The 25,152-nt window shown below is 35.8% G+C and overlaps 2 protein-coding genes across 5 annotated transcripts; one reads left to right on the top strand and one right to left on the bottom strand.

The window, feature by feature from the left end:
- Positions 1-1,332: 1,332 nt before the first annotated feature.
- Positions 1,333-6,731, top strand: LOC131156558 (G2/mitotic-specific cyclin-2-like). 3 transcript variants are annotated; one of them, XM_058110340.1, is made up of 13 exons: positions 1,333-1,587; positions 1,676-1,798; positions 1,941-2,061; positions 2,187-2,243; positions 2,600-2,645; positions 2,735-2,845; positions 2,983-3,135; positions 3,256-3,378; positions 4,227-4,316; positions 4,975-5,196; positions 5,287-5,385; positions 5,846-6,024; positions 6,138-6,731. In XM_058110340.1, the coding sequence occupies exons 2-13, from the start codon at positions 1,741-1,743 to the stop codon at positions 6,280-6,282; spliced, it is 1,404 nt and encodes a 467-aa protein (XP_057966323.1). In that variant the 5' UTR covers positions 1,333-1,587; positions 1,676-1,740; the 3' UTR covers positions 6,283-6,731. The 3 variants fall into 3 exon arrangements, with proteins under 3 accessions (XP_057966323.1, XP_057966326.1, XP_057966325.1); XM_058110343.1 differs by having other exon boundaries at positions 1,334-1,587; positions 1,727-1,798; XM_058110342.1 differs by having other exon boundaries at positions 1,413-1,587; positions 1,735-1,798.
- A 125-nt stretch (positions 6,732-6,856) lies between these two features.
- Positions 6,857-10,526, bottom strand: LOC131156559 (G2/mitotic-specific cyclin-1-like). 2 transcript variants are annotated; one of them, XM_058110345.1, is made up of 6 exons: positions 10,347-10,498; positions 10,190-10,246; positions 9,539-9,691; positions 8,665-9,429; positions 7,725-7,814; positions 6,857-7,318 (listed from the first exon to the last, which is right to left on the bottom strand). In XM_058110345.1, exons 4-6 carry the CDS (start codon positions 8,728-8,730, stop codon positions 7,049-7,051), a joined length of 426 nt encoding a protein of 141 aa, XP_057966328.1. In that variant the 5' UTR covers positions 8,731-9,429; positions 9,539-9,691; positions 10,190-10,246; positions 10,347-10,498; the 3' UTR covers positions 6,857-7,048. The 2 variants fall into 2 exon arrangements, with proteins under 2 accessions (XP_057966328.1, XP_057966327.1); XM_058110344.1 differs by having other exon boundaries at positions 8,665-9,691; positions 10,372-10,526.
- Positions 10,527-25,152: the final 14,626 nt, after the last annotated feature.

Consider the following 25,152-nt stretch of genomic DNA (forward strand, 5'->3'; position numbering starts at 1 on the left):
AATCTATGCCACAAAATTTCAGATTCAGAAAAGTGCGTTCTATTAAGGTACATTTGGATCAAGGATTTTATGTAGGAAAAAAAAGGAAAAGAAAATAAGGAGGAAACTTATTTATTTATTTATTTTTACATTTTCCTTCTCTATGAAATACTATCAAAACTAAAAGTTTATTTTAACATGACTAAAAATTTTAAAAAATAAAATATTAAGGACGTGTAAAATTAAATTTTTGTTCATAAATATATATATATATATATATATATATATTATTTTTTCTCATTTTACTTGATAACATGACTTGAAAAGGAGGATTCTTTTATTTTTTTCTTTCCTTTTCCTAATATTTTCTTAGTTCCAAACGAGGCTTAATAAAGTTGGAAATGCTTAAATTCAATTACATTCCACCTAGTTTATTTTAAACCGAACTAGTGCTAGATGAGAGATACTAGATTAAGGTTGCAAACGATCCAACTTGATACGAGCTCTTCATAATATTAACGAGTAGTTATCTAGTTCAATTTTGTAGCTTATTTAGTAAACAAACCGATCATGAACAGAGGCTCAACTCGTTTCGGCTCGTGAACAGTTTGATTATAACTTAGTTTAGGCTTCTTCAATAAGTTTGAATTAGAATTATTTATGCGACTAATTCAATAAGGTCGAATTAGACTTGATAAACTGCAATGAGCTTCAAAGTAGGTACAATTTGTGTATAGAATTATTTAGATCAAACTCAATAACATGAATATGAATTTAGTTATAAAATTACTGTTTAAGATTAACTTTAAAGGTTTATAGACTAACTTGATAGGGAAAAAACTTTTAATAAAGCATTAGTAAGAGTCACTTTTCAATTTCTTTGCTTACAAAAATCTCTTATATTTTAAAATGAGAAGTTTCAAAAAAATCAAATTATTGTAAGCATCTCATTAATTCAGTTCGATAAGAGTCGTGAACTCATTCATTTGAATAATAAATACCTTTAAATAAATATATTAAAATGTAGTCTTTGTATAATAAATAAATTTAAATAAATAAATTAAAATTTAGACTAACTAAACTTAAACTCAAATTTGGTTGAAAATTTAATGAACAAATTTGAACATGTACCTCATATATCTGTTTTAAAATTGTCACGGGTGAGAAAAAGCATGCCGCAAAGGAGGAAAGAAAGCAAGCTTCCGTAGTGGGGATGAGCGTAGGCCTTTCCTAATCTTTATTTATCCAGGTCCAACGGCCGCTAGTCAGTCACTAGCCGTTGTTTTCAAAATTGACACTCCCTCTGCACGGACACATGCCCGTCATAGTCTCAATTTCGCTCAAGCCATTTTTATTCTTTTTTTCTTTTCCTCTTTTCCTTTTTTAGTTTCCTAGTTTCTCACTCCCAACCACCCAAAACCCAAAACCCAAAACAGAAAGCCACATCGCTGGGTTTTTGAAATTTGAAGTCTTGGGTTTTCGAAATTTGAGGTTTTTTTTTTTTTTTTTTGGAATTTGGGTATATTGCCTTGATTGAAGTCGTGCTGAAATTCCTGCTAATTTGATTGAGATTGATAGAGCTAAAACGGGACCTCTTCACCTACATAGGTTCAAGCTCTTCTTCTTCTTCTTCTTCTTCTTCCGGTATTTCATGGGTTTTTATTAGTATTGAATCTATTGATATTATTTATCTAAGGTGGGTCTCTTCCAACAGAAAATTTGAACTTCTTGTTGTTTTCCCTCGAAGCTGATTAGATTAACATGAGTGGATCACACGAGAACAGCAGTCCGGGTTTCAAGAAACCCCAGCAATTTCAAGGTAGATGGCTAGATGCAATGAAAACCGTTCACTTCATTTTATCTTCTCATTTAACGTAATGTTCTCCTATAAAGCTTCTAATTCATTTCAACACTTCAATATCACCTCCCATTATGGGTTTTCCCCCATTAAATTTAAAAAGGAGGCCCAAGAATGGGAGTTTCAAAGCATAAATTTCAAGGGCCGCAACCCAATCAGCGACGAGCTCTCAGCAACATTAATCAGAACACCATGGGAGCTACCCTACACCCCTGCACAGAACTGTCAGTGCAATTTTTTTGTTTAGAAGCCTGAAGCTTTTTCTTTAGCTTTTGTATGAAGCTTGTTGCCAATTTAAATCTTTTCCCATCTCCTTTCAATTAATTCAAGTTTTGTTTTTAATACCTAGGAAAGCTGGACTCCAAGAAAATAGCTCGATGATTTCAGCTTACAGATCAATAAAAAGGTTGAAAATGACTCTCTTCTATAGCTTCAGTGTTTAATTTCTTTAATGTCTGAGTTGAATGCATAGTGGGTCGCTGAATTTTTTCACAATTCTTTCTGATATGGTCACCGTACAATATATGTGTGTGTGTATTTTTCATTATCTCCATTATACAGTCCAAATCTTTGTAATTTCAATCCAACGGTTATACCAGGTTTACATGTAAATTGGGACAATTTAGGATTTATGGTGACCACATTGGAAAGAAAAATTTTCAATGACCAACACATAACATTTTAAAAATTCAGTAACCAACTGAGAATTGAACTCTTTAATGCTCAGCCAAAATTAATTTCAAATCCTTATTATTTGTGTAGGAAGTTTGCAGCACAAACAGAATGCAAGCTGTGGCATTTGTCCAATGTAATTTTCTTTCAAGACAATAAAAATGGAAGATTTACTGGTTTAAGCATATTGGACTGAACTCTTTCTTGGACTAATTATGTTAGCAGGAAACAAAGAGATCAACCTCGTTATTCTCAAATCCAAAAGAGTTGCAAGATTACACAATCATAGATGTCAAAGAGCACAAGGATGCTACTAATATTCCAGATCCAGTATCTGTAAGGCACATTGGAACAATGCTCAATGGAATAGATCAGACAGTATCATGTTAATTTTTTTTTGTAATTGGATTTATACTTTTCCTTTTCTTAAGCATATTGTACTGAAGTTTGCCTTGGACTAATTATGTTAACAGGAAACAAAGAGATCGAGATTGTTATACTGGAACTCAAATGGGACGCAAGATTGCACCATCATAGATGTGGAGGAGTACAAGGATGCGACTAATAATCCAGATACGGTGTCCATAGTGCACACCGAGGCAATGCTCAATGAAATTGACACTATGGTGTTGTGTTTTCTTTTCTTTTCTTTCTTTGTTTCTTTCTTTCTTTTTTAATAAGAGCATGGGTTTTGTAGCCACAAAACATCATTGTCTGTGTTGGTATCCTGAATTGGAATTCTATAGGAAGTTGAGATGGAAGATGTAGCAGAGGAGCCCATTTTGGATATTGATAGCTGTGATATGGGAAACCCACTTGCAGTTGTTGAGTATGTAGATGACATTTATGCTTACTATAGGGAAAATGAGGTAAATTCTTTGCTTTATTTACGAAAGCATCCCTGCTTTCTTTGGAAAAGCTCAAAGTCAAATTCATGGTTTCATTCATAACTTTGTAGTTTTATATGTTCACACTCTTGGACTATACTATTCTATACTCTTTGATTGGGAATTGTGTCCTCAAATTAAGTCAATTCTTCTTTGATATGTTATTTATTCAGATTTTAAACTCTAAAATATCTTAGGTTGCTTTGTGTGAAGAAAATGCATGCTTATGGAATGTCGGTAATAATAGAATGCGATAAAATTGGCAAGTTGTTCAGACGGTTGAACGGGGTTGAAATGGAAGCTACTTTAACAAATGCATTATTTTTTTTTATGATGCTGTCCCAGTAAGGGAAATTAAAGAGATTAGTGGAAAGTTCTATAAAATATTGGTTACTGTCTATTATTAAGCAATTATCATCATATGTCAAATTTTATCTCTCCATTCAAATTATACAGCACATCGTTTTGACTAGTTCAATGTAGTTTTGGCCACTGACTTTTTTTAAAAAAAAAAAAAAAATTTCTATCTTTGTCATCAAATTATTTTCCTAATGTAGTCACCTTACATGCTAAGTTATAACAATGTCAGACAATTTAATTTCTAAATCATTGCAATTTCTGTCCAGTGGTTGCACCAAGTTTGCACGTGAATTGCAATGATTTAAAATTTAAAGTGACCGCAATAGAAGAAAAATTTTTTACAGTGACAAGGATAAAAATTTTTAAAAAATTCAGCAACCAAAATTGTTTCTACCTTCAATTTGACACCAATGAAAGGATGAGACCCATCCTTAATTTTGAGTTAGTGAACGGTTGTCGTATTTGTGCAGAATTCAGGTTGTATCTCTTTAAACTATATGGCACACCAATTTGACATCAATTACCAGATGAGGGCTATCCTTATTGATTGGCTTATTGAGGTATGTCATTTTGACCCTGATTTGCCTTTTTGGCATAAAATCTTGATGATGCATTTGAACGATCCATGAAAACTAAATCGGTTGTTTTCAAACCAAATGACCTGAATTTGAAATGAGTTATTTTACTGAATGCAAGTACAATGTTTAGGATTCAATGAAATGACTTCATTGATTTCTCACCTTTGTTTCTGGAGTATCCTATTTTACTGCTATGATTCCATTTCTGTTGATGGAGTTGAGCCTTGAATGCTACCATTAACAGAATGAAATGGTGGCATTTGACTGTTATCATTCACACACACTTCGATCATCGATCCATGAAAACTAAATCGGTTGTTTTCAAACCAAATGACCTGAATTTGAAATGAGTTATTTTACTGAATGCAAGTACAATGTTTAGGATTCAATGAAATGACTTCATTGATTTCTCACCTTTGTTTCTGGAGTATCCTATTTTACTGCTATGATTCCATTTCTGTTGATGGAGTTGAGCCTTGAATGCTACCATTAACAGAATGAAATGGTGGCATTTGACTGTTATCATTCACACACACTTCGATCATCAACTAGCTTCTCTTCGTCAATCTCTGAATCTCCTCTTTTTGAATCTTCAACTCTGTTGCACAGACTGCTAATTGGTTCATTTGAATATTAATAGGTGCACTGCAAGTTTCAGCTCATGGAGGAAACTCTGTTCCTTACCATCAATCTTATTGATAGGTTCTTAGAGTGCCAAGCAGTTGTCAGAAAGAAGCTTCAACTAGTTGGAGTTACAGCCATGCTATTAGCATGCAAGTATGAGGAGGTTTCTGCCCTGGTGGTGGAGGACATGGTTTTGATTACAGACGAGGCTTACACAAAAAAGGAAGTCTTGGATATGGTGTTTCTCCTCTTCATATGGGTTATCCCTTTTTTTTCTTCCTTTCTCTTCTTCCTCTGAATATTTATACCAATTTTCTATGCCTTGTAGGAGAAACTAATGTTGAGGAAGCTGCAGTTCAATATGTCAGTTCCAACCCCCTATGTGTTCTTGACAAGATTCCTTAAGGCAGCTCAATCTGACAAAAAGGTTGCGTAATCACCTTGTTTAAATTATGCTTTTCGAGGATACACATGCACGTGCATATTGAATTAAGATGTTGTCTATTGTCTTTTACTTTGAGAATTGATTGGTTGAATTCAAAGAAAAAAAGGACTTTTTTTGTCTACCTTAATCTACCTTCCCTTATTTTTATTTCTACTTTATAAGTTTTTGGTCTACCTTAATCAACCTTTCTTTATTTTTATTTTCTACTTTATTTTATATCGGTAACATATTAATAACTCAATCAAAACGCAAGTATCTCCAAGAATAAAATGTTTTGTTATGCTTAATAGATAATATCTTCAGCTTGGTTTTTATCTGTGGATTCTGCCCTTTATTTGGGTAATTTTTTCGTTGCTGAACTGCCCTAAACTATGCTTTTTTGAATATATTTGCATTTGTGTGTGTAAATCAAGATGATGTTGACGAGGTAATATTAATACAGCTTGAGCTTCTGTCGTTCTTCATAGCTGAGCTCTGCCTGGTAGAGTATGAAATGCTCAAGTTTCCACCGTCTTTGCTAGCTGCAGCAGCACTTTACACTGCTCAGTGCAGTCTTTATAGGTCTAAGCAATGGTCTAGAACGATTGAGTGGCATACTAACTACTCTGAAACCCAGCTCCTGTGAGTTGTTCCTGCATTTTCTCTTTCTCCATCTTCATTTTCATGACAGACAATATAACTGGACTACGCCCATCTCCAAAATGGGTGCTGTTTCTTCCTATACATACAAACAGGGAATGCTCCAGAATGATGGTCACTTTCCATCAGAAGGCTGGACTAGGGAAACTCACTGCAGTGCACAGGAAGTACAGTCTGTGTGAGTTCAGGGGGGTGGCAAAATCTGAACCAGCCCAGTTCCTCTTGGATCATGAACGCTGACCAGAAGGTCTAGAACATATTGAGTGATTAGTTTCACCTTTTTGTGGTTTTGGTTGTTTTTTCTTGCTACAACTGCAACTCAGGTTGCCTGAAATTGAAAACTGAATCAACTGACACTTTGTGGATTTCTGCTGTTGCTGTTTGGCTGAAGCCCACAATCCATCTCAGTTGTTTGGTTTGCAAGAACAGATTGGCATCTTTTGGTTTCTTTCCCTTTGCCAATGTTCTATTATCTTGAACCTAATGTAGAAAATGTGTTCTGATGGATGATGAGAATGATAACGAAAGCTCAAGTCCTACTGCATCTATATTATTTTTCTCTTTCCTTTTTTTTCAGATTGAAATTTTAAGAAAAAAGTTACAAAATATTGGGAACTATGCTACTTCAAAATTGTGATGATGATGATTTTTTCCGCTCAAGTTTTTTAATCAAAGCAACATTATTTAAATATGCTTTAGGGCCCATTTGGAACTTGGAAAATATTAGGACAAGGAAAAGAAAATTTTTAAGGAATTTACATTTTTATGTTTGGTTATCGAGGAAAGTAAGAAATAAAATGAAAAATATATTAAATTTATGAACAAAATTTTAATTGTATACATAATTAATATTTATATTTTCTTAATTTTCAATTGTATAAAAATAAACTTTCATTTTTAATAAAAGTTAACATCAAAAGAAAATACAATGAAAAATCATACCTCCTTATTTTCTTTTCGTTTCCTTTTTTCGAATAAAATTCTTGATCTAAATGGAACCTTAAACTTAAATTTTATTCAAAATTCTTGGAAAATGCAATGAAAAATCAGTTACCATATCCAAGAATTCCTTTTTTGTGTAAGCCTCGTCTGTAATTAAAACCATGTCCTCCACCACCAGGACAGAAACCTCCTCATACTTGCATGCTAGTAGTATGGCTATAACTCCAACTAGTTGAAGCTTCTTTCTGACCACTGCTCGGCACTCTAAGAACCTGTCAATAAGATTGATGGTAAGGAACAAAGTTTCCTCCATGAGCTTAAACTTGCAGTGCACCTATTAATATTCAAATGAATCAATTAGCAGTCTGCGCAATAGAGTCGAAGATTCAAAAAGAGAAGATCCAAAGATTGACAAAGAGAAGCTAGTTGATAATCGAAGTATGCGTGAAGTGTAACAGTCCAATGCCACCATTTCATTCTGTCAATGGTAGCATTCAAGGCTCAAATCCATCAACAGAAATGGAATCATAGCAGTAAAATAGGACACTCCAGAAACAAAGGTGAAAAATCAATGAAGTCATTTCATTGAATCCTAAACATTGTACTTGCATTCAGTAAAATAACTCATTTCAAATCCATGTCATTTGGTTTGAAAACCACTGATTTAGTTTTCATGGATTGTTCAAATGCATCATCAAGATTTTCTGCCTAAAAAGCAAATCTGGGTCAAAATGACATACCTCAATAAGCCAGTCAATAAGGATAGCCCTCATCTGGTAATTGATATCAAATTGGTGTGCCATATAGTTTAAAGAGATACAACCTGAATTCTGCACAATACGACAACCGTTCACTAACTCAAAATTAAGGATTGGTCTCATCCTTTCATTGGTGTCAAATTGAAGGCAGACACAATTTTTGTGACTAAAATTTTCAAATTTTTTTATCCTAGTCACTGTAAATTTTTTTTTTTTTCTATTGTGGTCACTCTACATTTTAAATCATTGCAATTCACGTGCAAACCTGGTGCAACCAATGGACAGAAATTGCAATGATTTAGAAATTAAATTGTTCGACATTGTTATAACTTAGTATATATGGTGATTACATTAGGAAAATAATTTAATGACCAAGATAGAAAACTTAAAAAAAGAAAAAAAATTCAGTTGCCAAATTACATTGAACTCGTCAAAATGATGTGCTGTATATTTTTTATGGAGAGATAAAATTCGACGTATGACCATAATTGCTCAATAATAGACACTAACCAATATTTTATAGAACTTCCCACTAACTTCTTTAATTTTCCTTACAGGGACAGCATCATAAAAAAAAAAAAAAAAAAGCATTTGTTAAGGTAGCGTCCATTTCCACCCTATTCAACTGTCTGAACAACTTGCCAATTTCATCACATTTTATTATTACTGACACTCCATAAGAATGCATTTGCTTCACTCAAAGCAACCTAAGATATTTTAGAGCTTAAAATCTGAATAAAAAACATATCAAAGAAGAATTGACTTAATTTGAGGACACAATTCCCAATCAAAGAGTATGGAATAGTATAGTCCAAGAGTGTGAACATATAAAACTACAAAGTTATGAATGAAACCATGAATTTGACTTTGAGCTTTTCCAAAGAAAGCAGGCACACTTTCGTAAATAAAGCAAAGAATTTACCTCATTTTCCCTATAGTAAGCATAAATTTCTTCTACATACTCAACAACTGCAAGTGGGTTTCCCATATCACAGCTATCAATATCCAAAATGAGTTCTGTTAGGACCCTGTGAGCATCCAGAAGAAAGTGACACCAAGAAATTTACGTGGTTCGGTAAAAAATGACATACGTCCACGGAGCACACACCAAAATTATTCACTAACTCGCCGGATATGTTACAATTCTCTCTCTCTCTCTCTCTTCCTCCCTTCTTCCTCTCAGCACTCTCTGTGCTCTCTCTGCACTGTGCTGTGCTGTGTAGTTGTTGTATCCACAGCCCTCTTTATATAGGCTTGGAATTTACATCATGATTAAATACAAATCAATTACAAATTAATCACAAATTGGAAGTTTATAATCAAGAGATAAATCGAGAATAAATTCACACGTTTTCTGACTCAGCTCAATGCGTCTCCAGCTGTGTTTCTGGCTCCATCTCTAACAGGTTCCTCTGCTACATCTTTCATCTCAACTTTCTACAGAATTCCAATTCAGGATACCAACACAGACATGATGTTTTGTGGCTATTATTAAAAAAGAAAGAAAGAAAGAGAAGAAAAGAAAACACAACACCATAGTGTCAATTTTATTGAGCATTGCCTCGGTGTGCATTACGGACACTATATCTGCAATATTAGTTGCATCCCTGTACTCCTCCACATCTATGACGGTGCAATCTTGCGTCCCATTTGGGTTCTAGTGTTACAATCTCGATCTCTTTGTTTCCTGATAACATGATTAGTCCAAGGCAAACTTCAGTACAACATGGTTAAGAAAAGGGAAAGGATAAGTTGAATTACGAAAAAAAAAAAAGAAAGATAAAGAAACAATATACTGTCTGATCTATTCCATTGAGCATTGTTCCAGTGTGCCTTACAGATACTGGATCTGGAATAGTAGTAGCATCCTTGTGCTCTTCGACATCTATGATTGTGTAATCTAGCATCTCATTTGGATTCCAAAATAACAAGGTTGATCTCTTTGTTTCCTGCTAACATAATTAGTCCAAGAAAGAGTTCGGTCCAATATGCTTAAACCAGTAAATCTTCCATTTTTATTGTCTTGAAGGAAATTTACATTGGACAAATGCCACAGCTTGCATTCTGTTTGTGTTACACAAATAATAAGGATTTGAAATTAATTTTGGCTGAGCATTAAGGAGTTCAATTCTCATGTTGGTTACTGAATTTTTTAAAATGTTCTGTGTTGGTCATTGTAAATTGTTCTTTCTAATGCGGTCACCATAAATCCTAAATTGTCCCAATTTACATGTAAACATGGTATAACCATTGGATTGAAATTACAAATATTTAGATTATACAATGGAGATATTGAAAAATACACACACACACACACACACACACACACATATTGTACGGCGACCATATCAGAAAAGATTGTGAAAAAAATCAGCGACCCACTATGCATTCAATTGAGACATTAAAGAAATTAACAATGAATCTATAGAAGAGAAGTCATTTTCAACCTTTTTATTGATCTGTTAGCTGAAATCATCGAGCTATTTTCCTGGAGTCCAGCTTTCCTAGGTTTTAAAAACAAAACTTGAATTAATTGAAAGGAGATGGGAAAAGATTCAAATTGGCAACAAGGTTCATGCAAAAGCTAAAGAAAAAGCTTCAGACTTTTAAACATAAAAATTGCACTGACAGTTCTGTGCAGGGGTGTAGGGTAGCTCCCATGGTGTTCTGATTAATGTTGCTGAGAGCTCATCGCTGATTGGGTTGCGGCCCTTGAAATATATGAGGTCCATGGTTGTAAGCTATTCGACTGGCCTAGCTTTCGCATGTTCAAATTTGTTCATTAAATTTTGAACGAAATTTGAGTTTGAGTAGTTTAGTGCAAATGAATGAGTTCACGACTCTCATCGAACCGAATTACTGAGATACTAATAATTTGATTTATTTGAAACTTCTCATTTTAAAATATAAGAGGTTTTTGTAACCAAAAAAATTGAAAAGTGACTCTTACTTATACTTTATTAAAGGTTTTTTGCCTATCAAGTTAGTCTATGAACCTTTCCCGTTAATTTTATAACTAAATTAATGCTATTGAGTTTGATCTAAATAATTCTAAGCACAAATAGTCTTTACTTTTAAGCTCATTGCAGTTTATCAAGTCTAATTCGACCTTATTAAACTAATCCCATAAATGATTCTAATTCGCACTTATTGAAGAGGCCTAAACTAAGCTATAATCAAATTGCTCATGAGTCGAAGCGAGTTGAGTCTATTAATGTTCAAGATTGGCTTGTTTACCAAACAAGCTATAAAATTGTACTAGATAATTACTCATTAATATAATGAAAGAGCTCTTATCATGTCGGATCATTTGCAACCTTAATCTAGTATCTTTCATCCAGCTCAAGTTCAGTTTAAAATAAAATAGGTGAAATTTAATTGAATTTGATACACCCAAAATTGATAGGAATACTCTTAGGGTTGAGCAATTATAAGACTAACATTTGATGTCTCACGTAACCACCCTTAAGTAACCCATAACCCTAAGCTTAATGGTACGGTTACAAGAGAGCTACTATTGATGTCTCGCATAACTCCCACTAAATAATCAACAATCCCCGGTGTGGTTACGGAGACTGCAATTGATGGCTTACATAAACCACTCATGAATTGCTTGTAACCCCTTAGACATAAAGGTACCTCATGAATGTCAAACTGAAGGAGGGTTTGCCTTCACTACTATTAAAAAAGGGTCACAGGGAGAGGTAAAACTTATTCTCACTCATTCATATTTACTATTGCAACCTAGAGCCTCCCACAATTCCTAACTTAGGCATCAAAGTGATCTCTCGGGGTGCACCTTGAGTCCTTCAAACCATTCTTATTTGTTTCTTTTCAGGTGATCGTGATTAAGGAACGATTCGTGAAAGTTGTTCAATTTTTGGCAGTAACAGTTGACGCTGTCTGTGGGAACCCTTGGGAGGTTGTCTATCCTTGATCATGAGCACAAGAAGGAGTCAAACTGATCTTAAAAGGGAAATTTTGAGGGGCTTGGATGAAGCGGCCAAGGAAGGGAAGGAAGCAACCCATAGAATCACGGTGCGTGAACCCCAGTGGCCTCCCAATGGCATGAATCCCAATAACGCAACTCCCAAGTATGCGAATCCCAACAGTGTGGACCAACATACCTAGACCAATAATGACCCATCTGATGAGCATTGCTCATGAGGCCCTAAAAACTTGTCCACTTGATGAGCTTAGCTCATGAGGCACAAAGAAGTAAGCAAGTGTAACGACCCCAAAATCCTGCTATATTTTTTTTTCCACATAATAATAAACTTTGATACCATATCAAAATAACAAAATCAACCCGGACCCAGAATGGGTACCAGGGAAATACATGTCCATACTTATATGCTATTTATGTACTGGAAAACATGAAATACCCAAACCTTATATAAAATACCAGAGTTCTATTGTATCAATAAACACTCATATACATCCCAAAAAAAAAAAACAATAAATATCCTAGGGACACACCCAAAATCCATTCCCCAACTCAAGCTCTTACCCTGCAACTAGGGTAGTACTAAAACCTCCTCTACCTCGGAGCTCACTTCGCTCGTTCGTTTGGATTTCCTATATGTTTAAATTTTCTAGGGTGAGACACCTCTCAGTAAGTGGGATAGGTTAACATCAGTGTGTGGCACATGAGTTCTATTGTGTTATAATCATATACTGTACATAATTAATTGTAACATATTTAACTGTATCTGATAAGTTAGGAAAAATTTGTACTTATACTTATAAATCTGGTAATTCATATTTAATTACTCAACATAAGCATACAGTATAATTGTAATGACTCGGAAATTAAAGTAAATAGAAAATATAATAAATGAAATGGATAATAAGAGGAAGAAAGGAAGGATTTTTAGAAAAAGTAGGCCTCGTCGACGAATGTCCTGTATTCGTCGACGAGTGTCCTTCTAAAGCTCGTCGACGAACTCCGGTTTCTCGTTGACGAAGGAATCCCGAGAGCATATTTTGGAACTTTAAATTTCGTCGATGAAGGTATCTTCTCGTTGACGAAGTCTTTATAGCGCCTCGTCGACGAACCCACGTGTCTCGTCGACGAAGCCCTGCCTATAAATTGAAGTTTTCTTCATTTCAGCGAGAAAACTTCTTCTTCTTTGTCTAAATTACGATTTTCCCAGCCTTCTCTCTTCGATTGCGGGCCGGATTTGACCCAGTTTGGCGATCTGGAACCGCCACAAGGTTCGTAGGATCGTTCTCTGCAAAGCTATAGGAGCTGACCGTTGGGTTGTGAGGGTAAGTGAATTATTTTGGGATTTTCTTAATGAATGTTGTTATTTGGAGCTTAGGAAGTAGTAAATAAGTGTTTTTCTTAAGATTTGAGTTAATTGGAATTTATTTTAATTAAATTAGAATTTTTGATTTAGGGTCCCAGTGAATGCTGCGGGTATCGGTTCGGGGATCCTGCCAGTGTAGTTTGAAAGTCAGGTAAAGGGGAAATTTATGCATTAAATCAAGTTTTTCATGAATTAAAATGGATTATGTGTTACTTATTTATATATGTATTTATGTGGATTTAAAATGTCAACCATGTTAAAATAGGTTTTCTGAGCCTAAGAATGGTTATATAGCTATGTATATGTGAAAGTAAATGAATGAAAGTGAAAGATATTTTCTGAGGAATTATGTGAGAAATCAAATATATTTTCAGCATATAAATGTTAAATGTGGGTTGACTTATTTTACTGGAATATGTATGAAATTACTGTCAAATTATGTGGCATGAGATTCTGTGCAAATATATATTAAATGTATGAGATGCTGGCTAAGTAAGTAAAGTATTGAGAATAAAATATGATATGGACAATGTTGCTTGTGTATGTTAAATGCAACTATGTAAATATAAGACAATTGAAAAATAGTCATGTTAGTAGATTTTAGAGCATTTCTATGTGGACTAACTGTAACAGATTCTAGCGCATATCTATGTGGACTAACTGATGATGGCTAAAGACTAGCTGTAGTACGAAGGAATGAAATGAAAATGTTATGCAATGAAATAACAATGAAATGAAATAACAAATGTGAACGATGTAAATGGGAAAGAGTCACTTAAAGTGAAATGAAATGCAATGTTTAAGCTATGAACATGAACAAATGTCTATGAATGAATAATGATAGAAATGAATAAATTATTATGATATTAGAAGTATCTATGTATGTAGAACATGTTACGATTGGGCGAGACAAACTCTTCGCCTGAGGGCTTGCTGAGAAAGGCGAGTGCACTAGTAGTTTCAGATGTGACAGTAGCTGCATAACGTACTAGGGCAGAGGGAACCTATTTGTATGGGCGGGTAGATTTCCCTATCCTTAGGGCCTTTACCGGTAAACTATTATTGAAAGTATGAGTACGAGATCAAGTTAACACTTGAGGGCTTACTGAGTAAGGTGAGTGCCCTGGTATGCTTTAGTTGTGACCTTAGGGTTACCTAAGTATCAGAGCAAAGGGGTGCTACTTGTATGGACGGGTAATCACCCCTATCCTTAGGTAATCTCGTGGGTTAAACATTTGCATGTGATTGCTTAAGTTCAGAAAAAGATTTCAATGTTATGAGATGATTTGCAAATGTATTAAAATGATATCTATACACCTCATGTTAGCCATACACTGTTTTAATATGTATGTTTCTTACCTTACTCGGATGTGTCTCACCCAAATATGAATGTTTCTTTTTCAGGAAATCCTCGAGGTCGGGCTTAGGAGCTCAAAGGTATATTAGCATTTTTGAGGATTATAAACGAAAGGGTATATGTTGAGCATATTTTGGTGATGTATATGTTTATGTTTTATGTCGTTATGTTTTAAGGTTATTGTGAGAGAAATGGTTGTGAATATACTGAAATGTGTTGAAGATATATGTATTTATAGAAATGTAGATGATGGTTGGATTTTATGGATTTCTAGTTAGGATATAGCAAACTCTGGTATTATGGAATGTTGGTATTATAGAACTATGTATATGGAGATTATGATTCTGTTTTCCATTGCGTATGTTATGGATTATGATTTATCAGGATATTATCAAGTATAAAGCACTGGACCCCGGATTAAGGTCGGGGCATTACAATAATAATATTATGTATACATGAAAATCGTCTACACTCTACATGATCCATTCACAGTTCATATATGCTGAGATTGAGGCGTTACATATCACCGTCCCTTAATTCAGCCACACACGTTGGGCACTCACTATGAGGCATTACGTTTCGCCATCCCTCACATCAACAAGCCCTCAGGCTAAGTTTCGAGAATCGGGGCATTACGTATTGCCATCCCCTTTTGCCTTTCTCAATAATCATCATCAGGGCGTTACGTCTTGTCGTCACCTGAGACCTTTTCTGTAATTATCATTGGTGCGTTACGTATCGTCCCCCGAGACCTTTTCTGTAATTGTCATCAAGGCATTACGTATCGCCGTCCCCCGAGACCTTTTATGTAATCATCATCGGGGCATTATGTATCGTCGTCCCCCAAGGCCTTTTCTGTAATCTTCATCGGGGCATTACGTATTGCCATCCCCTGAGACCTTTTCTGTAATTCATCACCGAGGCGTTACGTATCGCCGTCCCCCAGGACCTTTTCCCACACATACTCTAACAATGCCAGTATTTTCACAATTTCCAATCATTCACGCAAAGTCCATCATATCAAGAAACCAAATTAAACTATCATATCATATCTGTCATAATAATATTTCTGAATCAACTGTTATAAATACTCTAGTCACGGCATCTAGGCCGACCGAATTATCACAGCATCTGTGTCGGCTGAATTATCACAATATACTGAAAATATAACAATTTTTGTACTGTTTATAGTTTTCCTAAAAATCATTATCAAATCATGCATGTTCTGTGTATTCATAAAATATTCTGACATGCTAAAATTTACAGTAAAATATTTACACTCATGCCACACAAGTGAGTGCTACACTTATACTATTTGTCTGGGAAAAGCATATTTTTGCTAAAAACAATATTGAACCTATTTCTAGGGTTTCCTCAGTTCAAACATCAGAATTTTCCAAAACGTAACTTAAATCATAAATAAAGTTCCCATAAACCTGAATATTTTGAAAATACCCGACTTAATCTACCCCCTTACCTAATTTCTAAAGAAAAGCCCGCAGGAATCTTAACCCGCGCTTGCAACATATGCGCAAAATCCCTGTATCCATAAACCCTAATCCAATCAACTTAACCCTAGAATAACATTCATTCAACATACCGAGGTTCACATTCTTCTAATAACTAGCTAAACTTTAAAAATAACTTTCTTACCTTGGTTTTGGGATGGTGCGTGAAATGTCTAATTCACGAAATTACTCTAGTTAAATTGTGGAGAATCACTGCCGGGTTCCCGAAATCACGTTCATCAGCTGATTCGGGCGAAGATTGGACAAGAAATTGAGGAGAGGGAGAGAGGGGGGAGCCGCAGCCCTCGGAGAGAGAAAGGGAGAGATTTGATTTTAAAACATAAAATGAACTTAAACCCTTTATATAAGGTTGCTGGTGCAGGGGAAAATGTCAACGGTTTGGTATTTTAACCAAGCCGTTTTCACTATTTTTATCATTACTAGGCTGCGGTTACTCAAAATTGTTGACGGTTTTTGTGAACTTGCTAAAATCGTCGACGATTTGGCCTCACAGAACCCTATGCACTCAAAACCGTCGACGATTTTCATAAGACTCTCTCAATCCATCAATGGTTTGGTCCTGTGCCAAACCAAATTTTCTATTTTCTTTATTATTTTTATTATTATTATTTTCTGAATCTCTACATTCTCCCCTCATTATAAAAATTTCGTCCTCGAAATTTGCCATCTTGCACTGCACCGACCTTAAAGCAAAATGTTAAAATTTTATTAATTACCCTCACTTATGGCAAAGGAATACCGTGGTTACATATACGATTCTAGGAGATTACAATAACCAAATTAAAACTCTTCCAAAACCAACCAAAACAAAAGACTATTACATTTCACTAATTAACCTGCACAAAAATTTACTTACATGGTTTCTTACTCGAACCATTACCTTTTCTAGTTCATGCTGGACCCCACTAAATAGATGTGGGTACTCCTGACGCATTTCCTCCTCTAACTCCCACAAGGCTTCCTCAACTACATGATTCCTCTTGAGTACTTTCGCAAGTGGGATTCTCTTAGTGCGTAATTCCTGCTCTTTATGATCTAATTGGCATTTCATCATAAGATAAGGTCTCATCAATCTCCAGTGCTTTATAACTTATTATGTGACATGGATCTAGGATGTATTTCTTCAACATGGACACATGAAATACATCGTGGATTTTGGATAGCACTGAAGGTAACGCTAACTTGTAGGTAACTTGACTAACTTTTTCCAATATTTCAAACGGCCCAATGTACTTAGGGCTAAGCTTACCCTTCTTCCTGAATCTCATTATCCCTTTCATCGGCGCAATTTTTAAGAACAAATAATCACCCACATCAAATTCCAGCTCTCGTTGACGAGTATCTGCATAACTTTTTTGTTAGCTCTGAGCTATTTTAATTCTCACTTGGATAAGCTTGATTTTCTCAGGAGCTTGTTGTACCATCTCTAGCCCCAACATTTTCTTTTCTCCAATTTCATCCCAATATAATGGAGATTGACACCTCTGACCATACAATGCTTCGTACGGGACCATCCCAATATTGGTCTGATAGCTGTTGTTGTAAGCAAACTCCACTAGTGGCAGGTATTGAATCTAGCTGCCTCCAAAATCTTGCACACATGCATGCAGCATATTCTCTAATATCTGTATAGTCTTTTCTATATGTTCATCGGTTTGAGGATGGAAGGTTGTGCTAAAAGTCAGCTGGGATCCCAAAGCTCTCTGTAAGCTCTTCCAGAACTAAGACGTGAAACGTGGTCCCGGTTAGAAATGATGGACACAAACACTCCATGCAGTCTGACTATTTCTTGTACATATAGCTTTGCCAATCTATCTATGGAGTAATTAACTCTGATGGAAAGAAAATGGGCAGTTTTCGTCAATCTATCAATGATTACCTAGATGGCGTCCTATCCATGCAATGTTAGCGGTAACCTCGATATGAAGTCCATAAAAATATGCTCCCCCTTCCATTTGGGGATGTGAAGTGGATGCAATGGCCCTTCCGATCTCTGATGCTCAGCCTTCACCTACTGGTGTATGAAAAACTACTCTACGTATTCCACAATTTCTCTTTTCATATTGTTCCACCAAAAGGATAACTATAAATCCCTGTACATTTTCGTACTTTCTGAATGTACTGTATAAAAGGAACGATGTGCCTTTTCCAGAATGGTTTTTTTAATCTCAGCATCTGTAGGCAAACAAATTCTGGTACGAAACCTCAAAGCTCTGACCACTCTGCACCTTATCCATAATGTTCACCTTATCCATATATTTCACGTGAGCAACTTTAATTCTTTCCTCTAATGTGGGTTGTACAACCAGATTAGCGATAAACACCTGATGATTACCCTCTACAAGCTCCACCCCAAGTCTTTCCAAATCCATTCTGATATGATGCTGCACTACCACTGCTGATACTGAGGCACTCCTCGATTTTTGACTCAAGGCATCAACTACCACATTTACTTTTCCTGGGTGGTAACTGATGGTATAATCATAGTCTTTAATCAACTCTAACCACCTTCTCTGCCTCATGTCCAGCTCCTTCTGCGTGAAGAAATATTTAAGGCTCTTGTGGTACGTGAAGATTTCACACCTACCTATATATAAATAATGCCTCCAAATCTTCAGCGCATAAACCACTGCTGTTAACTCCAAATCGTCAAGATTGGTGCAGTGATAAGTCGCTACTTTAATTCCTAGAAGATCTATTCATACTCATCTGTCCATTCAAACCTTACGTTCTTCTTGGTTAGTCATGTTAGAGGCCTAGATAGCCTAGAGAATCCTTCTACAAACCAGCGATAATACCCCGCCAATTTCAAGAAACTTCTAATCTCCTGAACATTCCTTGGTCTCGTCCAATCTACTACCGTTGCTATCTTGCTTGGATCTACCAAGATTTGATCCCCAGATATCAAATGCCCAAGCAATGCAACTTCCTCTAACCAGAATTCACACTTCTTGAATTTGGTACACAGTTTCCTTTCTTTGAGTATCTAAAATGCCAGCCTTAAATGTGTCTCATGCTCCTTGAAATTCCTCGAATATACCAGTATATCATCAATGAAAACCACTACGAACTAGTCCAAGTACTGATGGAAAACTCTGTTTCTTAGGTCTATAAATGCAGCGGGAGCATTTATCAGTCCGAATGACATAACCAAAAATTCGTAGTGGCCATACCGAGTTCGAAACGCTGTCTTGGAAACATCCTCTGCCTTAACCCTCACTTGATGGTACCCCGAGCATAGATCAATCTTTGAGTAAACACGTGTACCTTGGAGCTAATCGAACAAGTCATCAATGCGGGAAAGAGGATACTTATTCTTAACTATTACTTTATTTATTTCTCTGTAGTCGATATACATCCTCATCGTCCCATCTTTCTTCTTTACAAATAGAACTAGTGCTCCCCGGGGCGATACACTAGGTCTGATAAATCCTTTATGTAATAATTCCTATAACTGATCTTTTAATTCTTTCAATTTTGTTGGAGCCATTTTGTAGGAAGCTTTAGAAATTGGTGCTGTCCGTGGAAGCAAATCAATGAAAAATTTAATCTCACAGTCAGGAGGTAATCCAAGTAGCTTCTCTAGAAAGACATCTAAAAATTCTTTCACCACTGGGATATCGGTAAGTTTCAATTCTTTTTCTGGTACTTCTGTTGACCTTATGGGTCACACCCTCTTTCGATTATGACAAATACTCAGGTATTTAATGTCTGCAGAGTTGTTGTGCAGGTTTTCATTGACAATATAATATGATGATATTCGGAGACTTGAAGAAAAGGAAGACCCCGACGCATTTATTATTTGTTGTAATGTTATTGGGTCTGTAATAATTTCATTTCAAAAAATCTATAATAATCTGCATATCATGCATGTACATCGGCCTTAGGGATTACCCTAATCTGCATACCAGTTTCATATATGTGAATTTATGTAACTGGTAGTATTTAATGAGTTGAACTATAATATAAAGGAAAATGTGTATTTTTAAATGTATAGATGTGAGTTATATTTTGCAAATGCCATACTTGTCAAATAAAGTAAATTAATGATTGTGCTTAATTTCATTGAAACTCATGTTAATCACACATTGATAATAATTTATTCCGTCTTACTAAGAAGTGTCTCACTCCAATAAATATATATCAACTTTTCAGGTCTTACAGGAAATTGAACCTAGGAGCTCCAAAGCAGGACTGAGACGATCTTCCTAAGGGTGAGTGTTGGTGGGCCCTTGTAACGACCTACTTATTAAATTGATTTTTTTTTTATAATAGCAAATAACATACTCTGATACTATAGTATTAACCTAAGCAGCAGGAAGCAGAATCGTACCAGCATAACCATTATATACAATACAAAATCAATACCAGAGTACTACTGTGTTTCCCAAAATATACACATACAACTGTTTTTCAAAAATTCCCTCAACTGTACTGGGATACATAAAAACGCTCCCAAAAATGATACTCACTCTCTGACAGGGCACTACAGATGCCCCTCTATTTTCGAGCCTGATCTGCTCGCCTACCTGGATCACCTAAAAAATATTTCAACATTGGGATGAGCCAACACTCAGTAAGAAGAAATATGCTATTATTAGTGTGTGGCAAATGAGCTACTATATATCATGAAATCTGTTTCATATAAACATGAATAACTGAGTACAAAAGTACATCACAAATAATAAAGTACATCACCCCTTTTTCCCTATTGCTTGACACATCAGTATTATGATTATAATTCAAAATACTTCTAGTGTATATAGTAGGATCTCTGTTTCTATAAATCAATATGTAAGTAATAGTAACTGAAATTGTTCCCTGTGGCTATCTGTGTCATGACATGCCCCTCATGACGAGGTTGTGCGGCCCGTAGGCTGGATTTACCCTGACTGGCCAACCAAGAATAAATTGCTGAACTCCGTCAGTCGACCTGCCCACCTCAACCTATATCTGGATGGGGAGCCTAACCTCTTCAAGGGCCTAGGTGGTCGACTTTACCACGTATATCTGAATAGGTGGTTGCACTCATAAAGTAACATAGTATCTATAGCAACGGTACCATGCTCTGTAGCTGCAAGTCCAACAGGGTCTGATATCATATAATATATTTTTATACATAACTAACTGATTTACCATGATTCTGAAGTATTGAAATAACCATGATGCTGCGTAACATACTGAAATCTGAATAATCATAACATGGAACTGCATATTCGTAATACTGGAATTCGTATAATCATGGTACTGAGATTCATAAAATCATGGTACTGAAATATAGTAAAATCATGGTACTGAAATCCATAAGATCATGACACTGAAGTTCGTATAACCATAATACTGAAATTCATAAAATCAGGAAACTAAATTCGTAAACATATCACCGTGCCATATACATAATCACAAGCCACACCATACTAAAATACATAATTTTCGTAAATAAATAAACTGTATAATATTTAGAAATTTCCTAGCATAACATATTTCCCTTACCTGACTACTGGAAAGCCCCTAGGGAATACAAGCCTAACACCCGCAGGGCCTTCTACAAAACACCCTGAAACCAACATTTGCCAGAACAAAATATCGGTATTTTTCCGTCTATATCATTTCTTATAACTACCACAAGGCCAAAAGGAGACTAAAAGGCCTTACCCTGAATTTGGGATGATTTCCAACTCCGATTTCCTGACGATCCGCTCCGGTAGATGTGTAGAGAACTCCGCCAGGAGCGTCGTGGTAGCTTCGGATCGTCGATCCGATGACTGGTGGGGTCAGAAATTAAGAGAGAAGGAAGAGAGAGTCGTAGGAGAGAGAGAGAGAGAGAGGAGAGAGAGAGAGCGGTGAGAGAACTGATAAAAAAAATCCTGGTTTTCCTCCTTTTAAAGGGCTAGGTTCGTCGATGAGACACGTCACCTTGTCGACGAGCCCTTCAAAAATTTCGTCGACGAGGCCCTGTGTTCGTCGACGAAATTCAGAGCAACTCGAACCGTCTCTTGGTATTTTCTCGTCGACGAAGCCCTGTGTTCGTCGATGAAATTCTAAAGACCTTCGTCGACGAGACCTTGTGTTCGTCGATGAAGTCTACGGCCTCCTTCTGTTTCTGTATCTATTTTCTCTCCCTCTTATTATTAAAATGCTATTATTCTTCGGGTCACTACACCCTCGTTTGTTTATATAGATATTTTAGGTTTTTTGTGTCACGACCTGCTTATTTTCCACATTTTTTTTAATAATAATAAAATCAACATCATACATTCCAGCTTAGCAGGTCACAATCCACCTGGAGCCGTGGGTACCAGGGATATATCAGAACATACAGCAGAAGCCCTAGCAGCAGAAAACATACAATAATGTACATCTCAATACCATATATATTACAATATACCATAGTTGTTACAATCACTGTATTTCAGAATATACATCCCAAAAATACATTATCCCCAAAATCTAACAGTCCCTACAAAACTTACCCTTCACAGAGGGTAGATAAACAACACTAATTTTGCGGGGTCTTTCCCGCTCTCCTATTCGGGGCTCCTGAAAAGTTTATAAGATTTAGGAGTGAGACACCTCTCAGTAAGGGAAATAAACTAATACTAGTGTGTGGCAACATGAGTATTCCATGTTCTACATATATCATACATAACATGTTCAATAATTATTTATTAAATCTGGGAAAACATACATATATCATCAAAACATGGCAGAACATACTACATTTTCATAATCATATTTCATCTTATATAATAATAATAACATAAAACATTCCTTGTAGGTTAGCTGACTGTTGTCATGTATTACCCCCACATGACTGGGTTGTGTGGCCCGAAGGCGAGACCTGACAATGGTTGGCCGACCACCGCCAAGTTAATAGTTTAGTCTGTAGGTACGATGGGTCTGCCAGACCTGATTAGTACACCAGAGGCGATAACAGCACACTTCTTGAAAATAACCACATCGACCATCCAATCTCACACCACTCCGTACAGTGACGTTAACACAGATATCATGATCACGAAGACCATGGACACATAGCAACGGTACCGTGCAAGTGCTAGCCTAGACCAAACCAACTAGGTTCTGATATCATATACATATACTAAAATCGTGATACATAGATATCTCATATCATAAATTTTCACATCAATCATATCATTTTGCATATATACGTATATCATGAAAATCATCGGCCCGTACGCCGGTATTACGCATTTTATTATAGCACGACCCGTACGCCGGCAAACCACATCATAGCACAGCCTGTATGCTGAAAGATCACAGTCACATAGCATGACCCGTACGCTGGAAAATCATAGCACAACCCATACGCTGGCAAATCACATCCATATAGCACGGCCTGTACGCCAGCAAATCACACACAAAGCTCGGCTCGTACGCCGATTTTTCCATCATAAAAATCCATATCATCCACATTCCCAGAAAACAATATTTCACAACATTTTTACTAATGCCACACAAATGGATTTTCACATATTCAATATACGATCATTTTCACAGTATCTTGCAAATATAAATCATACATATAAATATATTTATTTTTTCCGAAACCAGATGTTATATATATATACACATGCATTTTCTTAGAACGAAACTAGCTTAGTTTATCCCCTTACCTGATTCCTGTAAAGCCCCTAAGAAAATCTTCCCTACACCAGCAGGATTCCCAACTCAACACCCTGAAAATGAAAATTTCCAGTATTAAAGTTTAGTATTTCTAAGTATGTAATACTTTCCTCAACTGTCAAAAACCCAAATATTGAGTAGAAAGTTTTTACCCAAAAGTATTCAAGTCTAACACCCCGAAACTGAAAACTCCCAGTATTAAATTTCAGTATTTTCATGCGCATAACATTTCTTATAAATGGCGCAAGACCAAATATGGCTTAAAAAGCCTTACCTTAACTCTGAGATGATTTCCAACTAGCTTTCACCAACGATCCGCTCCGGCAGAATTGGAGAGAACTTCCCTAGGAGCGTCGTGGTGACTTTGGATTGTCAATCCGGTGAAGATCTGATCCGAAATCAACGAAAGAAAGAGGGAGAACCGAAGGGGAGAGAGAGAGAGAGAGAGGATGAAGATAGCTTAATTAGGAAGTTAAAATTCAGATTTCCCATATTTATAGAACAGGGAATTTCGTTGACGAGCCCGTCCTTCGTCGACGAGTCCTTCACAAATTTCGTCAACGAGATCCATTCATTGTCGACGAAACTAAGTCGGCTCAAAAACCCCTCTTGGTATTTTCTCGTCGATGAGCCCCTTGTGTTTATCGACGAATTCTCTTATACCTTCGTCGATGAATCCCCTGTATTAGTCGACGAAATCTTGCTGATCCTTTTTTTTTTTTTTTGTTTTTCCTCCCAAAGTTCAATGTCGTCGACAACCTCCTTCTGTTTTCGGTCTCCATTTCCCTCTCTTTATTATTTAAATACCATTTTAAATTCGGGTCGTTACATTTTGGATTGTAATATGGATTTTGGGTATGATAGATGTAATGGTTGTGAGGTAGTACTCTGGTACGTATGGAAGGGATGGTCTTTTTGCTTTTGCCGTATGTGTTTAAAATTATGTTATAGAATGAATGTACTCGGGACCTTCTGTTGGTCTCGAGTTCTTACAAAGGTGGTATCATGGTGATCATATGATGATGTCATTTTTGTATTAATTATGGATATATGTAATGATTATTTTTGGGGGCATCACAAGTGTGGTATTAGAGCAATATATTTTTCCTACATGGCACTCTGGACCCACTTTCGGATTTGGGGTGCTACAAATGTGGTATTAGAGCAGTATGTTTTTCCTACGTGGCACTATGGACCCCACTTTCGGGTTCGAGGCATTACACTGTAAGTTCGCGGTCGAGATCACAAATTCAAAATCACAAATTTGAGATTTTACATAAAATTGAATAAAATTCTATTTATTTTTATTCAAGTTTAATTTTTACAATTTTGATTTCATTTTTTCAAATGGCATATAAGTAAAACTTAAAAATCTATTTTGATATTTTATTTATATTCTCTATTCTCATTACAATTCAATAAAATAAGAGGTGGCCACAACATGTTTTATTTCTCTTATTAGTTTCTAATTTTTGTTATTATTTTTTGTGATAACAATTGAAAATTGTTTGTCAATTATTATGATACACTTTTGCTACAATAAGTTATTATCTATAGTTCACTTT

This window comes from Malania oleifera, chromosome 5 (assembly GCF_029873635.1).
Source record: "Malania oleifera isolate guangnan ecotype guangnan chromosome 5, ASM2987363v1, whole genome shotgun sequence".
Classification (NCBI taxonomy): Eukaryota; Viridiplantae; Streptophyta; class Magnoliopsida; order Santalales; family Ximeniaceae; genus Malania; species Malania oleifera.